Source organism: Equus przewalskii, chromosome 4 (genome assembly GCF_037783145.1).
Source record: "Equus przewalskii isolate Varuska chromosome 4, EquPr2, whole genome shotgun sequence".
Classification (NCBI taxonomy): domain Eukaryota; kingdom Metazoa; phylum Chordata; class Mammalia; order Perissodactyla; family Equidae; genus Equus; species Equus przewalskii.
The window spans coordinates 29,333,423-29,350,871 of NC_091834.1; the positions used below are offsets into that span (position 1 = coordinate 29,333,423).

At 35.2% G+C, this 17,449-nt stretch overlaps 1 protein-coding gene across 1 annotated transcript in view; it reads right to left on the bottom strand.

Moving 5' to 3' along the window:
• SEMA3D (semaphorin 3D) overlaps positions 1-17,449 on the bottom strand; it is a 188,277-nt gene that overhangs the window by 39,439 nt on the left and 131,389 nt on the right. Inside the window, exons 9-11 of the mRNA XM_070615643.1 lie at positions 4,162-4,276; positions 2,904-2,973; positions 541-685 (exon numbers count right to left, since the gene is read on the bottom strand). Coding sequence (XP_070471744.1) covers positions 541-685; positions 2,904-2,973; positions 4,162-4,276 — 330 coding nt within the window. The remainder of the gene's footprint in view (positions 1-540; positions 686-2,903; positions 2,974-4,161; positions 4,277-17,449) is intronic.

Consider the following 17,449-nt stretch of genomic DNA (forward strand, 5'->3'; position numbering starts at 1 on the left):
GGACTCAGGGTTCTCTAGGTCTTTTCCCCGTCTAAAATATGCATATTACTCCAAGGTGCAACATAATAAAAAAGATAAATGCATAACAAGAAAGGAGATAATTTAAATGAACCATTATAACTGATGTAGTCCTTTCAAAGTAGAAGTGGAAACTAGAAGACTCCAGCTATAAGCAGAGCTGTATGTGCAGATTAAACACTTATTTGGCACTTCCATCTAACTTGGAATATTCATCATCCTATACAATAAATCATTTTGATGATTCTGTAGACTTATGGAGGATAAGCACTACATTCTCAGCATAGTGTGCTCCTTACGATGTAGTGCTTTGTTTCCTGTAGTACTTAAGATTGTTACTCAGAAGAAAAATGTTAAGTTCTGAAAAGGATGGAAATGCGAATATTTCACTGTAAATAAATAATAGCTATTTTAAAAACCACAGTACATGTTGCTGTGGTGAATAGCATAGTTTATTATAATAGAATTAGGAATAGAGTATGAGTGTAAGCAAATAATTTGATTATTAAGTTGGATACATACTGTGCCAGGTCGGGGATAAGGAATTCTTCCATCATACTGCACCCAACGATGGTCTGCACTTTCTTTATGAGCATATGGACCATTAAAAACTGCTCTGATGTCAGCCATGCTATATACACAAACCGCAGAGCCTTTGAAGATGGAGCTGAAAGAAAGCAACATGATTCAATCATTCACTGGTTCATTCAATGGACATTTATTAAGCGCACACTATAACCAGGTGCTGTGGACAAATATATTCAGCATATTCTATTTGATAGGTGCTGCAGACAAAATGTATGTATGTCTCAAGGAGCTTACAGCCAAGTAATCCTGAATAAAGTGTGATAGCAGTTACATCACAGGTGATTATAGTAATAAGCTTCAAGCATGCAGATAGGCACCCAATACAGGCTGTCAAGTTTTCAGGGAGTAGGTGGTGTCTAACTTGACACAATGGATAAAATGGAATTACCTAGAAAAATTGGAGGGGAGAAAGGAATATGCAGGAAAGAGTATTATATTTATCCACATGCTCTTGAATTTTATTTTAAGTTATTCTGGCATAATGCCTTCTAATGAACTTACAAAATAAGTTACATTATTACTTCCTTTTTTAAAAAAGGAATAATTTAGATATATAAATAATAAATATCTTATTTATCTGTTATCTTAAAGTGGGTGAACGTCCATAAATCCATAAATACTGGCTATTAATAATTTCCTCATATAATTTTTATTAATTTAAATTTTTGCTCCTTCCTGAGTTTCTGAGTTTATGTATGTAGCTTATCTGATGCTTAAAATTAATCATAATTACGCAGGATTGGAGTATACATAATGAAGAGGCAGAAAGCTCCATGGGAATTCTACAAATTTTTGTAAACTAATGATGAAAATTGTTAGTCATCAGATGTTTCATTTTTGTTTTATTTCTGGAAATTAAAAGACATTTTATCTGAGTCTAAAACTTTCAGTGATTCCTGTTCTTAAAGACAAGAGCGTTCTTTATGATCTAAAAGACACAGCATCTCAGCACTACATAAATGACCTCAGGCTTCTCTAGCATGAGTAACTCAATAATTAATATTCTTGGAAAGACACTAATGGGAAACACCAAGAGCTGAGAGTAAACAGGCAGCTGGGAGAAAACTAACTGCTAAGAAGGAAAGTGATGTTCCCATAAAAATCACATGATCTTCTTATGATATTCAAAAGGAATGATGCATCATACTTAATGGCATTGCTATTATTGCAGATTAATTACATCGTCTCATTGGACAAAAGATGTGACATGCATCCCGGCATTCCCTGAGTCTTCAGGACGGCATGAAAAATGAAATGATAAAATACAACAAGAACAAAGAGCTGACTTGTAACTTCACACTCTGGGTAGGCTGAAACTTGGTAGAGAAAAGAACTATCTTGGGGCTACATTTCCCTGGCACATATCTATGCCTTGTGTGTGGAACACACAGTGCCTTCAAAGAAAGCTCTGTGAATGGAAAGATGCCAAGAGAACCAGGGCTGAGATACTTAACTGGAGTAACCACAGGCACTTACTCTTCTCACACCTCTTTAGTTCAGATCTAAATTAGAAGAAAAATGGAGTCCAAAATAGCAACTTCTTAGGGTATCTTCTTTAGTCTCATATTTAAGTATTTACATTCTATATCTTATAATTAATCAAATAGTATTTTGTTTTCTGATATATTCTGAACCAATAGTAGATTTGCGTTTACACATAAGGTATTGCAAACTAAATCAGGGTAATGCTACAGAAAAAAAATTGTAATTTACCTACAAAATATCTTAATAATTTATTCAAAAGGAGGCAGTAAGATCATTTCTCTAATACCAATATTACTGCCAATTCCTCCAATACTAATATCAATATATATTGATAAACATTGATAGAAGAGTTGTGGAAAAAGTGAAAAGTATTTCAAAGAATGTATTGTAGGCAGTAATACATAACAAGAATAAAGGCACACTTTGAACACAGTCAAATGTAAGTTACTGAACTAAATAAAATTAAGACAGTAGGGCCCATATGTTGTTTGAGACAGCTTCCTAGATGCCAAGACAACATTTACGGAAGTCATAGAGTGTCAGGAACAAGTATGGAGCAGTATTATATAGAAAGAAGACAAGAATACAGGGGTAGAAATTAGGAAAGCATCTTTAGGTCTAGTCCAATTTTTACTATGAATAGGCTCCTCTTCTTTGGTCAAAGTCTTCTTTGGGCAAATTTCTTTTGCCTAGATTAGCAGAGCAGTGAAATAGTGATAATAACAGTGACACTCCCATCTTTGTAGGATAATGGGGAAGCATAAATAAGATAGCATATGATGACATTTTACAAGCATCTTTTTTTAACTTACCTGGTTGTGGTAAAGACGCCATATACTACAGGATTTCTTTCATCTCTTGTGGGCAGTAAGTAAATATCTTCTATTAATGGGAAAAAAATAATGATTCTCTATAGTTTTATTTTTCAGTATTATACGTTTGCTTTTTCTTTAATAAAGTGATATTTCTGAGACTCTAAACAATATATAAAATTAATATAGTGAAAGTCATTACATTATGACATCAGAAACTAAAGGTAAAAGACTGGCTCTCACTAGCTACGTGACATTGAGTTGGACATTTAACCTCTTAGGTGTTTACTTCAATCACCTAGAAGTGGGATGGTTCGGTTGATAATCTCCATGACTCTTTCCAATTAGGAGTATGTAATTTCACATAAAAAAGAAACTAAAAACACAGGTTATTTTTACCCTCCAGTGTAAAAAAGTCTTGTCCTATAATTGCGTCAACTTATTAGTAATTCAATTACCTATTTGATAACAATTTGAAAATAACTACACAAGTTAATTACTTGTACAGTATTACTTGTGAGGTATTGGTACTAAAGTATGTGTAAATAATATTCTTTAAGAGATTATTTAAGATGTGAGCATACTTATATACAACATGAGAGATCATCGGTGAATACTGAATGTATACTTTAACACTGTGAAATACAATACTGACGAAATCATCAATGATATAACCATTTTTACACAGCCAACAAAAACAAGTTCAAGAAGATAAAAGCTAATGATGTTAATTAACTTTTTATACAATCAAAAAAATCCTTCTGGAATTAGCTTTGAGGGGAGTAAACAGGGAAAATAAAGGATAAAAAGTCTGTCTAATGCTTCTCTGGAAAGCACTTTTTATTAACAAGCTGGAGTGACATAGTTCACCAAATCTCCCGCGCTCTCCAGCAGAGGGCGTTGCAGAATAAGGAACCCAAGTTCTTGCTACCTACAGATGGGCTCATTTTAAAGTGAAAGACTGCATGGAGAACGGACGGACACTGTAATCCCAGAGCTGTATGTTTCTGTCTCTTGCTGTAGCTTTGTTTCCCTCATAACTTTCAAGGCTCTTACAAAGAGAGGAAGTGCTTCATTACAATGTGCACCCACACCTAGAGGACCTCCATGTTCTTTGCGTGTGCAAACTTAGTGAGAACCACTCCTGCAAGCTGACTGTGCTATATAATTAGGCATTTGGGGCTAAAATAAAATAAATGCTGGATTACTTCATTAGGCAGTAAGACTTTTTTTAAGAAAAAAGAAACACGTGACTTACGAAGCTCATCAAAATGAGTGTCTGCCCCATCACTTCCAGGAATTGAGCAAATCAATCTGGCCTTAAGAAAAGTTGTCCATTTGTTTATCAGGCTGCGCTGTCCTCCTACATCATTCTGAAAAAGAGGAAAAAAATAAAGATACAGATTTACAAACATGCGTCTATCACCAACTAAAACTATTTACAAAGGCAGAAAGCTACATATTTAAGTCCTCGAACTTTCGAATGAGGGAAAAGACAGTTTTGTCCCTCAACATTAAAGACTCTTCTCATGGTTAAATGAATGCAGTGTAACCAACATAGCTCTAATGAATGAGCAGATGCATGCAAAGCCACAGTAAGTAAGGCAGGCTTAGAATCAACTCCCATCTCTGCCAATTTTTATTCCGTGACCTACAAAACACGGTTTAATTCTCCAAGTCTCTGTTTTCTCAACAATAAAACATGATTACTGCCTTGAAATATGATTGTTCTGATGATTAAATAGAAAAATGTATATAAGGATGCTCACATGTTTAAAGTGCTTAGCAAAGGCCAGGCAATTTCTGTTCAATAAATGCTAGCACTGACTTGTATATTATGCATACGATTTGGGTCAATTTTTGCATCCTTTAGAATACTCCTTGGTACAGACTTAAACATAGCCCTTTTCCCAAATTTAGTGCCCTACTAATTAAACACCAAGGCAACATAAACATACAGACAATAACATTCATATAAGAGCAATCTTGTTTTAAATACTAACTGATGTTTTTCCATACTTTATTTTCCTCTGAAATCTTTCATTAAAAATGTTCTTTAGACATTTAGCAAAACATAAGCATTTAAATCAATTAAATGGAATAAACAGGGTTATGATGTTCAATAATTCAACACAAAAAGATGTATTTTTTCTTTTTTTAAGAAAGATTAGCTCTGAGCTAACATCTGCCACCAATCCTCCTTTTTTTTGCTGAGGAAGACTGCCCCTGAGCTAACACCTGTGCCCATCTTCCCCTACTTTATATGTGGGACACCTGACACAGCATGGCTTGTCAAGCAGTGCGTAGGTCTGCACCCAGGATCCGAACCAGTAAACTCAAGGCCACCGAAGTAGAATGTGCGAACTTAACCACTGTGCCACCGGGCCAGCCCCTATATTTTTTATTTTTAATTTAACATGTCCCTGTGAACACTAAATTAATATGATTTTTTTGTTTGACTCAACTAGATCTGCTATGTTTATAATAAAGTGAGACTGTTTCATGGTATAAATATATCAAGTATTCAACTTTGCCTTTCAAAAATGATTTTTGGAGCCACTATTTGCATTAATGCATTTACATTTAAATATAAATTCTCCAAAAAGCTTTATCTTTCATGCAGTCTATCTTCTGTAAATAAAAAGTTCACCATCAAATTTCAAGTCTGAATATCTAGGAACAGTCTTCTCTGTGTTCTTTTTATCTCTGAAAATGAAATTAAATTAGAGAAGAGCATCAAAATGACTACTCCAAACGAGAGAATTCAAAGCCATATAAATAGTTGCTATTCCTGAGGAAAGAAGGAGAAGGAAAAAAGAGAAGAGAGAGAGTTCCCTTTTAGTATTAACATGGGTAACATGAAAATACAAATTCTCAGATGGCTCTTGGATTTGTGGGAGAACTGAGAAGGTAAGTAAAGTCCTTCAGACTGAGCCCAGAGACCACAGCTACCTTTACAGTCTTAGCACCTAACACCAAGGGCGCACTGTGACACCCAGAATGAATTGTGTTTCACATCCCTCTCTGCTAAACAACAAAATAATTTTCACTAATAGCTCTATGTAAATAAACAATAATTATTACTTTCTTTAGTTGTTCTTTGGGTTTATAACAAATAATTTTAAAAGAATAATACTCTTGAAATTTAAAGATATTCCAATTCAATAAAATATTTCACATATGAACTAAAATTTGCACTTGAACAAAATATCACACCTCACAGTTGCACTATGGCTCACTGGTTTTTTTAATTGAGATAACATTGTTTTATAACTTTATATAGATTTCAGATGCCCATCATTATAATTCAAATTCTGTATACATTACATCTTGTTCACGACCAAAAGTATAGTTTCCATCTGTCACCATACAAATAATCCCCTTTACTCATTTTGCCCTGTCCCCATCCCCTTGGTCTCTGGTAAACACCAATCTATTCTCTATATCTATATGTGTGTTTGCTTCTTTATTTTCCACATATGAGTGAAATCATACAGTATTTGTCTTTCTCCATCTGACTTATTTCACTTAGCATAATACTCTCAAGGTCCATCCAAGCTGTTGCAAATGGTAAGATTTCATCTTTTTTATGGTTGAGCAGTATTCCATTGTTTATCTAAATACTACATCTTCTTTATCCATTCATCCATCGATGGGCACTTAGGTTGTTTCCATGTGTTGGCAATGTAAATAATGCTGCAATGTACATAGGGGTGCATATATCTTTTTAAATTAGTGTTCTCATATTCTTTGGATAAATACTCAGAAGTGGAATAGCTGGATCATATAGCAGTTCTATTCTTAATTTTTTGAGGAATCTCCATACTGTTTTCCATAGTGGCTGCAGCAATTCACATTCCCACCATGGTGTAGGGGTTTCCTTTTTTCCCACATCCTTTCACTGTTTTAAATTTTAAATGATTCCAAGTCATTCATTACTCTTGAAATACGTGTGTAGCTGATTTTCATGTGTGTTGGGGGCTGACTATACATAACTGTGTATATATACATACAAATAATAGAAACACGGTGGTAACCACACCAATTGTTTGGAACTTGGACAAACAAAAGACTTTGCTGGCAGTAGTATCTTATCACTGATACTATTTAGAATTGCTGACACATTGTGAGAATAAAAAGCATAACATCTAGTTGATTTTCTAATAGTTTTTAATTATCACCAGAAAATATGCTCCTTTATTCCTTTTTTCCTTTTACCCAGTTTTTACTCCAGATATGTCATTAGCACCCTGCTTGTCAGATATTTAATAAAAACATGCTTAATAATTAAGGAATAACTAAAAATACAAGATAAAGTTGATTCAAGTCTTTAGAAAAGTATAGATAAATGCCAAGGAATTTGAGTCTCCTCTGAAATTTCTTTGTAGTAAGAAAATGAGGACAGGCGTCACCAAAGAGCTAGATTTCATACTGTCTTTACAATAACAGGTGGGTTCAGACATGTAGAGATGGGTTCAGGAAATAGTATAGATGCTCGTAACTAGGGGAAAAGGACAACAGGTGGGACAATTCAGATCATGTATGGAGAACCAGGACAAATTTGGTTTAGATGAAGACTGGGATAAATTGAAATAGTGGAGGAAAATGTTATAAAAGTAAATTGGGGTAAGATAAAGTAAGGCTTTAATACGAGGCTGAAGCATCTGTATGTTATTTAGCACACAACTGAAGAACTACTGAAAGATTTAGTAATTAGCAAAGAAGTGAAATGATGAGAGTTTTCCTTTGAGAAAATGAATATATAACATATTCTATATAATAACCCTCTAGAAACAAACATGTCTATAATTGACATTAAATTTATATTTTGTATATGGTGCTTCTATTATTCGAATATCATTGCTCAACAATAAAAATAGTATTCTACCTAGCTATTGGATGATTTCCAATGTCTACAGATGTGAAGGCAGATTTAACTAGATATGACTTTTATTTTTAAGGCTAATATCCTCAGATGATTTAATAAATATAAATCCAGATGTTAATATGAACAGGCAAAATTACTGATGTTTCCCCCTAATGTAACAATGAATTCTATGTTAATATAAAGTAGGATTCCAGTGGGAAAATGTATTATCTGGAATTACTCAGAAAGAAAGAAATTTTAAATAAATTAAAAAATACAAGTTACCTCATTTTTCTCAAGACGCTTAAATTATCTTTTTAAATTCACATACTAGCTTTTATATTTTTTTAGCAAAGCCCTAGTTGTACCAAGCAGAGTTCTAGTTAAAACCTATTTAAATGCATTCTTCTTATATATTTGTGATATTTATAAAATTTTCACTGCCTATATTTGTATATTTTGAGAGTCAGCAATAAATATTGAAAATGCTGTTGATTTAATATAGAGAGAAATATATCAGCTATCATGAATATAATGCCAGGGATTATGTTTGCTTTACTGCTTTACCTCTAGCACAGCATGGCTGCTCAAATGATTTTGCTAATGAGTAAACAGATATATTGAATATTTGCTCCACAACATTCCTTTAACAAGTATATACACCACTATTCATCATCATAATGAGCAATCACATTCTCTTTTAAACATTTTATTACATAAAAGTGACAATAAATGTCATTTTCAAATATTGTCCCCCTTTCTATCTGCAATTATCACCCATATTTAAGAAAGAACATGAAAAAATTATAATTATTCTACTAACTCCAAATTTGTTGGACAGGAAATGTTTTCATACTGTATTTGCATATTTTTTTTAACCTGACAAATGGAAATTGCAATGCTTTGAACAAAAGAATCTTTAAATGCTCTTGGCTACCCATCTAGCAGACTTCCCTGGCCCCTCAAGGAATAAGAACATAAAAATTTCCAAAAAGCCAGGTCAAAGATGAAAGCCACCTGCTGTTAGCAGGGAAACAAGTATAGTTTCTGGATAATAGCTCTCAGGAATGGATTCTAAGCATTTAGTGACTGGATAGTAACTCTTATAGACATCCAGAGGCACGGCCTGGCATAGTTCAGTTCACAAGGAGGTGTATTTCCTCTGTGAGGAAGCGTCAGTGGACTGACTTTGTTGACCGGCTTTCAGTCCCTGCATTTGTTTACAAATCAACACAATCTCCCCTCAGAAATTTAAGCCCTGAACAGGGCTGAAAGAGAGGTAACCACGTTTGTACTAAATTGTCACCTCCTTGCTTATTTTTGTGAAGCTCTAAAGAACACAACTGTCTCACCTACACAATAGATTTATTATTGAGATGTCAGAATCAGCAGCTTTTAGTCACCAGTCACTTCTATGTGTCTCCACTCTATTTATCACAGCTTCTTTGTGGTCAAACTGCCAAAAGCCTTGCCATCCTCTACACAAAGATGCAGATGAAAGTAACGGAGAATTAAATGTAAACAAGCCCAACCACATGTGTTCAACCTGGGTGGTGAATGCAGACGGTGCCTTTTTTCTTATTCTCTATAGCTTTTTTTTTTTTGAGGAAGATTAGCCCTGAGCTAACTGCTGCCAATCCTCTTTTTTTTCCTTCCCTGAGGAAGACTGGCCCTGAGCTAACATCTGTGCCCATCTTCCTCTACTTTATTTGTGGAACGCCTACCACAGCATGGCGTGCCAAGCCGGGCCACGTCCACACCTGGGATCTGAACCAGTGAACCCCTGGCTGCAAAGCCGAACGTGTGCACTTAACTGCTGCGCCACTAGGCTGGGCCCTCTATAGCTTTTATGTTTGCAATATTTCTGAATTTTAAAGTGATAAATAAAAAGATAAAAGAAAAATTTAAATAGAAGCAAAACAGTTTACCATCTTTCAGCAGCTTTAAAATATAGTCTTTCTGAATCATTTGATTGGATGTTAGCTGCATATTATGAAATACTACTAACTTCTAATCACAGTATCTGCTAATGGGTAGATCAGTTATGAAGCAGATTAATGGTGATTCCATTTCCTTCTGCTGTCCCAGCAAACTCAAGTCCTTATAAATCTCACATAGACATGCAGAGTAGCTACAAGCTGTCACAAATGAACTTTTATTGAGTATGTCTTTTGACCTTTAGACCACTATGCTGGGTACATTTGTTAAACTCAGTTTTATCTGTATATATCATCTTCTTTGAGGATCTCTGAGCACTTTATAAATATTGTCATTTTCACCTATACATTGGGAAACAGAAGATCTTAGAAAATGTAATAATCGACTTTCAGCTCCTATGCTCTTAAATCCTGAAGATTTTATAAATTAATGAAATCTCCAAGACATCTGTGAACATGAATTCTATTCAAATGTTGATATGCATTCAGAGATTTTACCCATATTAATTTACTCAAGTTGACGGACACTAGGCTTTTCAAATCAATAGACACTGGAACATGATATACCTCAAGCACTTAAAAAAAAAAAGGTTTGATGCTGGAGTCAGAGATAAATTTTCCTTTGCTTAAAATTACTTCTTTTGCTTACTGCTGCTCTTCTGCATCTTTGTGCAGGCAAGAAAATGGAATTCCCTGAAACACTTTGAAAGCCATATCTATGCACCTCTCCCCAGTTCTACCCATTAATAACACTTAATCTCAGAGATTTTAGCTTGAACTAACACTACCCACCTTCCTTTGAAGTGTAATCTAAATACTACAGTATTGCAAATCAATAAAAACGCTTCTCCATAACTGAAACTGTCACTTTGAGGCAAATACATAGACTTTCTATTGACCCTCTTTACAAATTCAACGAATAAGATTAGGGCAATTTCATACTTTTGTGTTTTCTATTTAATGCCAATTGCATTTCAATACATCATTCATATTCTTTATCTGATTTGTTATTTATAATAACAGCTGTACCTTGCAGGTTATTGTCTTGTGTTGAGAAGTGCCATCCAATAGCCTAAAAACTCATTTGCACCAGGAAACACTGGAGGTAGGATCACAACCACTGACATAGAGCAATTGTCCACTCTACTTCTCTCTGTGCTGCCTCAATTTTCACTGAGTTATTTCTAGGGACAGATTTTAGAATCTTTGTAAACTTAATACAGATGGTCTATATGGGGCTGTATAAATAAATAAGAATGATGAGGATAATCCAAACACAGGATGGCCTATTTGGAAACTTGAAGCTATGATCATGATGAGAGAGAAACAAAAAATAAAACTCAGAGTAAGATCCTCAGAGCCTCATTAGAAGGGCATGCCATATAAATTAAAATACGTTGTTACACTGAGAGGAAGAGCTTAAGTGAGGATATTTTAATACATTAAATGAACTAATGGAAGACAGTGAAATCATACCCACTGAATCAAATGAGAGAACTATGTTGTACTTTCCTTTCAGCCCGAGTCTTTTTTGCAATATGCTATAACTATGTTTCATGTAACCGTTTCATTGAGATGCCAGAAAAAAGTTCTGATCACTACAATATAAAAGCAAAAAAAGAAAATAATAATGAGTCTTGTACTTCATCCACTAATAATCCTGAAATACCTTAACAGTGGAAGAAACAAAACCATCCAAACTCAGACATCTCAGACAAAGGAGAGAAGAGAAGAAAAAGCAAACAAAAAACTTGTATGGCAGGTATTGAACACAGAGGTTTTTAAGTGATAAATTCTGTAGAGGCTTTCAAGGCAAAAAATAATTTTTTTTTCTTCAAAAAATGTCTAGAGGTCGGCCTGGTGTCCTAGTGGTTAAGTTCGCATGCTCCGCTTTGATGGCCTGAGGTTTGCGGGTTCAGATCCCAGGCAGGGACCTATGCACTGTTCATCAGGCCATGCTGTGGTGGTGTCCCACATACAAAATAGAGGAAGACTGGCAAAGCTGTTAGCTCACACAACAACCTTCCTCAAGCAAAAAGCAGAAGATTGGCAACTGATCTTAGCTCAGGGCCAATCTTCCTCACTCCCCTCCCCTGCCAAAAAAAGAACTCTAATGTTTAGAGATGACTGTTTTTGATTTGCCATTGGACAGTTGAAATGGAGAACATGTCTTTCTAACTATTTCAAAAACTTGTAAATATTATTAAAAATGCAGGACTGGGGGTAATATAGTATGTTCAAGAATTCAGTTTCTAAGATTTAACAGATTAAAATTAGGTTAATCTAGGCATGTTAAGCTGCTTTTTTCAGGGAGAACCAGAGTTCATTAAATAAAAAAAATAAAAGCTATTGCCAATGGTGTAAATTCTTGCCTAGGAATTTCTGACAGGAAAACAGATGGAAGTGAAGCAAAAGCACATCTGTAACTTGTGGCTCTAAATCTCTCATTCAGGTTGTAAGTGACACACTGAAAGTAAGCAAAAAAAAAACCACAACTTGGTAGAGATCAATAAATACGGAAAGTGTCATCGACCTAAAAACACAAATCTTCAAAGGCAGTAATTGTTCAAATGGGACCATATATCAAAATAGACAATGCAAGTGGAACTGAAGCAAAGGGCTATTAACTAGACCTCCAGGCAAGTTATGTGAAAGGGCCATCCAAACTGAATTCCTGGCATGGACAAAAGGAAATACTGCAGAACAAAAATGAGAACTGGCATAACTTGCAGCTGGAATCCGGAGTGGGCTAGCGTAAGTAAGCTAATGGACAACACTTCCCAAAGTGAACAGAATCCAAAAATAATGCAAAACAGCCTCGAGGTGGAAAACTGCAAGGAAGCCTCACTGAAGGGACTGGTACCCACACATTAACTTAACAGGGTGGGTCTTGAAGGGAAACACACAGGCACACACACACACGGTAATAAACAACATACAGATATAAATAATAATATCTGAAAGGACTAACTTTCAAAGTAAATAGACAGAAATCTTTTCAAAGTGTTTATTACATGCTGTTTCATCTGAACAGGTTGAGTCAGCATTTAGTACCTCACCACAAAGATCTGTGTAATTTACCATCTATGAGAGCAGTCCAGGGTGTAAAGTACACCATTTAGTGCTTGAAAATCCTGACTGTTCGACAGAATCAAGGAATTATAGCACCTGGCAAGGACTTTAGAAATCATTCTAGGCTAACTAAGCACCTTATTTTAAATATGAAACAACTGATTAAGTAGTTTGACTGGAAAGTAATGACACAACTAAAAAATAATTCATTAGCAAATGTATTCTGCCATGTACAATAATAAACATACTGAATTTGAAAGAGTTTCTTTGGATGAAGGTACTTATTCTCCTGAGGTGTCAGTGATCAATACTGCCTTATGAAATTAACCTCTAAGTCAGTTTCTTTACTATTTAGTGCTTCTCCTCGTCCACACCTTTTGTCCAAAACTTGCATTGTTCAAATCGTTCACACAATTCTCACCAGATATGTCTCCAAATGCCTCTGAATATATCGAGAAATAAGATCCATCCTCAAAGTATAAACATTGCTAAAAATGAGGGCAAAATATTAATAGTAATTTCAACCTTTAAAACTAATAAAATATCATCTCTTCCCAGTAACCTTTGGTAACTGTCCTGTCTCTAACCCCCCAATATACACACACTACCACTCTTCTACTCCTAAGCATGGTTAGTTGATCTGGCTCCAAAAGTGTTTATGTATGACATATATGTATGTGTGTGTGCATGTGATCTTTGACATTTAACTCACTGTAGTATGACCATGTACTTAGATTATTTACGTCAATTTCTTAGATTGTTAACTGCTTGAAAACAAATCTATCTAAGTCACCCTTATTTTCTAGTACCTTCCTCAGTATCTGTCACATCAAAATTCATATGATCTAATTTAAACCTTTCATTTGCTGGGTAAAATAATCATGGAAAAGATGGGTGTCCTCATTGTCTGGGTCAAGAAACTGAGCGAGGAAGAAGTAGAGCAAAGATGTAAGCCCAGATATGATTTCAGGTTGAACATTCATAGCATTTGAGCAAATTATCAATGATATCCTTACTGTCAAATACCTGATTTTTTTTTCTTTTAAGATTGGCACAACTCTTGCCAATCTCCTTCACCCCCCTCTTCTTCTTTCCTCCCAAAGCCCCCCAGTACATAGTTGTGTATTCTAGTTGTGAGTGCCTCTGGTTGTACTATGTGGGATGCCGCCTCAGCATGGCCTGATGAGCGGTGCCATGTCTGTGCCCAGGATCCAAACTGGCGAAACCCTGGGCCGCCAAAGCGGAGCACGCAAACTTAACCACTCGGCCACGGGCCGGCCCCCCAAATACCTGATTTTGAATCCTAATCTTACTTGATATCCTTTTGGGTGTGTGCCAATTACTGACAACTGCTTTCCTCTTAAAGCAGTTTGTTTTCCTTGACTTGTGACAACACTCTCGTTCAGTTCTCCACCTACCTATCAAACTACTTCTCAATTGCCTTTGTGGACTTTTTTCCTCTGCTTTTTCTTAAATGTCATTGTTCCTCAGAATTGTGTCTTTGCTGTTTGATCTCGCACTACAAATTTTCCTGGGCAATTTCAGACACTTCCATGATTTCAAGAACTACCAATATACTCGTGATTTTCAAATTCATGAGTTCAGAACTACTGAGCCTCAGGTTCATATTTTCAACTGGCTATCATGACAGCATATTCCAGAGCCACATCAAGTTCAACATGTCCAAATATAAAATCTACGCCCAGAAACCTTTTTTGTGTTTCTCATCTCAAATAACAGAATGTAGTCTTTGTATCTTTTCCCAATCTCTGCTTTATCTTCTGGAAACCACAATTACTAAGAACATAGAGCCCTTGTCCACAGGGCAAGTATCAAGTCTCTGGGATAGGAGTAAGGGAGAATTAAAATGCATCAAGGATCTAATAGAACATGAACTTGTTGCAGCCTTTCATATACATTGTGGAGTCAGTATCTGTAATATCAGTCTGTACTAATCATAGTCATGCATCACTTAATGATGGGGATATGTTCTCATAAATGAGTCGATAGGCAATTTTGTCACTGTGTGAACATCACAGAGTGTACTTACACAAACCTAAAAGATATAACCTACTACACACCTAGGCTATATGGTACTAATCTTATGGGACCACCATTGTATGTGCAGTCTGCCATTCACCAAAACGTTGCTATGTGGTGCATGACTGTATAAACAGGGAATATAAAACTTCTGAAGATTGTTGAAATTTTATGTGTTTAAAAAGGAAAACAATCACTATCCTGCTAATCTTCTATTTACTCATTATGCTCCAGTCACAGTAAATCTCTTTTAATCCCTTACATGCTTTTTCCCACCTCTAAGATTTTGCACAAGCTTTTCTTTATGCCTGAAATATTCTTCCCTGTCGCTGTCAGCTTTGCCCTGCAATTTCCTAATCATTTTCAACATTGGGTTCAAAAGTCATTTTCTCAGAAAGACCTTCTATAACTAAGCTAAAGCCCACCCATTTTTCCTAATTTCACCCTGTGATTTTTCCATTTTAGCACTTATCACACTTTCCAATTATATGTCAATCTGTGTATTTTCTTATTTAAGCATATATCATCTACTAGGTTGTAAGCTCAGTGAGCACAAGTATCATGTCTTTTTTGTGTACGTGTCTGAGGAAGATTGGCCCTGAGCAAACATCTGTTGCCAAGCTCCCTCTTTTTGCTTGAGGAAGGTGGTCACTGAGCTCACATCTGTGCCAATCTTCCTCTATTTTGTATGTAGGACACCATCTCAGCATGGGTTGATGAGCGGTGTGTAGGTCCGTGCCTGGGATCTGAACCCGCGAACTCCAGGCCACTGAAGTAGAGTGTGCAAACTTAACCACTATGTCACTGGGCTGGCCTCATGTCTTTTTGTTTAAACTTCTATAAAACTACTGTTTAGCACAGTGTCATGCACAGGGTCAGTTACCAAAAAATGTGTTGAGTAAACGAATGCTTTAATAGTCTATATTTATATTGTAGCCAATAGCCACATGAGGCTATCTAAATTAACATTAATTAAAATTAAGTAATATTAAAAATTCAGTTCCTTGTCCATACTAGTCATATGTCAACACTAAAAGCCACATGGCTAGTGTGTTGGAGGGCAGAGATATAGAACTTCCCATCATCGCAGAAAGTTCTATTGGACAGCACTAGTGTACACTAAGCAATTAATAAAGGAGTGGTAATAAATTAAGGGCTTTTTAGAAATCTACATACAGACTCTATCTTAGAAATATCTCTTGAACTTACCCTTATCTATTCATTCCTATTTTCTTTAGGGAACCACCCTACAGGTCTCCTAGTCACAAATATTTCTTAATCCAGATGGATTCCTCTAATTACTGCTAAATATATCTACGTATCACATCACTTCTTTGCCTAAAAGCATTTATAACTCCCCACTGTCTACAGGATAGAGTTTAAACTCCTTAACATGTAAATAAGACTTCTTATCTTCCAACTTACCAATCCAATCTCAAATGATATTGCCCCCCATACATATCCCTAAGTTCCACTTACAAGATTTGATGGTTCTTAAACAAAATACTCTGTCACAAAGCTGCCTAAAATTCCTATCTTCATTTCCTTTCCCTGGAGCAGCCCTCCTCCTCCTGCAGGACTCAATTTTGGAGCTTCAGTGAATGTGTAGAGTTCTCAGTTCCAACTTCTATCACATTATATTGTGATTATCTGTTTATATCTCTATTACCCTCACTGTACTGTGAGGTTTTAAAGAAAAGAGAGAGTGGCTTACTTATCTCCTAGTGTCCAGTGTACTGCATTTTGTGCAGAACTTATATTTTATTGTTGTTATTGAAATAATGAAATGATAAAATAATGAATGAATAGGTTACAAAATTGAAAAGACTCATTCATATTCTCTAAACAATTTTTTACTCATTTTTTGTAATTTTTGCGTACTTTCAAAATCTCCTCCCCACCAATCACTGTATACTACTCAGTCTAATAGTAATAAGTGTGACAGGTCAATAAAACAACTTTTACTTTAGTAGCTGAAGAGGTAGGGAGCTCTTAAATTGTCAAACGTTTTGCATTGGGCTAAAGGTTATCAGTTAAAAATGAAAACAAATAAGAAAAAACAATAACAATAAGAACAACAAAACCTGAATACTTCCAAATAAATAGGTACTGTGGGACTATCCTGGTGGAACAAACAGTAGGAAGGATTTCCGTATTGCTGAAAAGCTTTATAAAGCCAGTAAAGTGTACACAGTTAACTCTTCATTCTCTCTAATACGATCTCTTCCTTCCTTCTTAAATCTTTGCTTATATCAATCAAATGCCATTTTGTTTCATAGCATAGACATACATTCTGTTATTATTTGTTGAAAATAGAAAAATAATATTATAGTAACCCTATGGGTTTAAAAAATGAAACAGAGAGGAATAATATGTTCCAAATAATGTCAGAAGGATGTTTTTCTTATGTGAAAATAATATACAACAGCAAAAATAATGATGCTGAATAGCCGTTTTTAAATTAAACTTGTTATTCTCTTGCAGCACATAACATTTTTTAAAAGATTTCAAGTCATTTTTAATCTTGTCAGTGAAATCTCTACTGAGAAGTGCTCACTTTTTCCCCACACTTTAATCCTAAATTATTAAGTAAAGTTAAAAACATAGGCAGGGTATGCTGCAATTAAGAA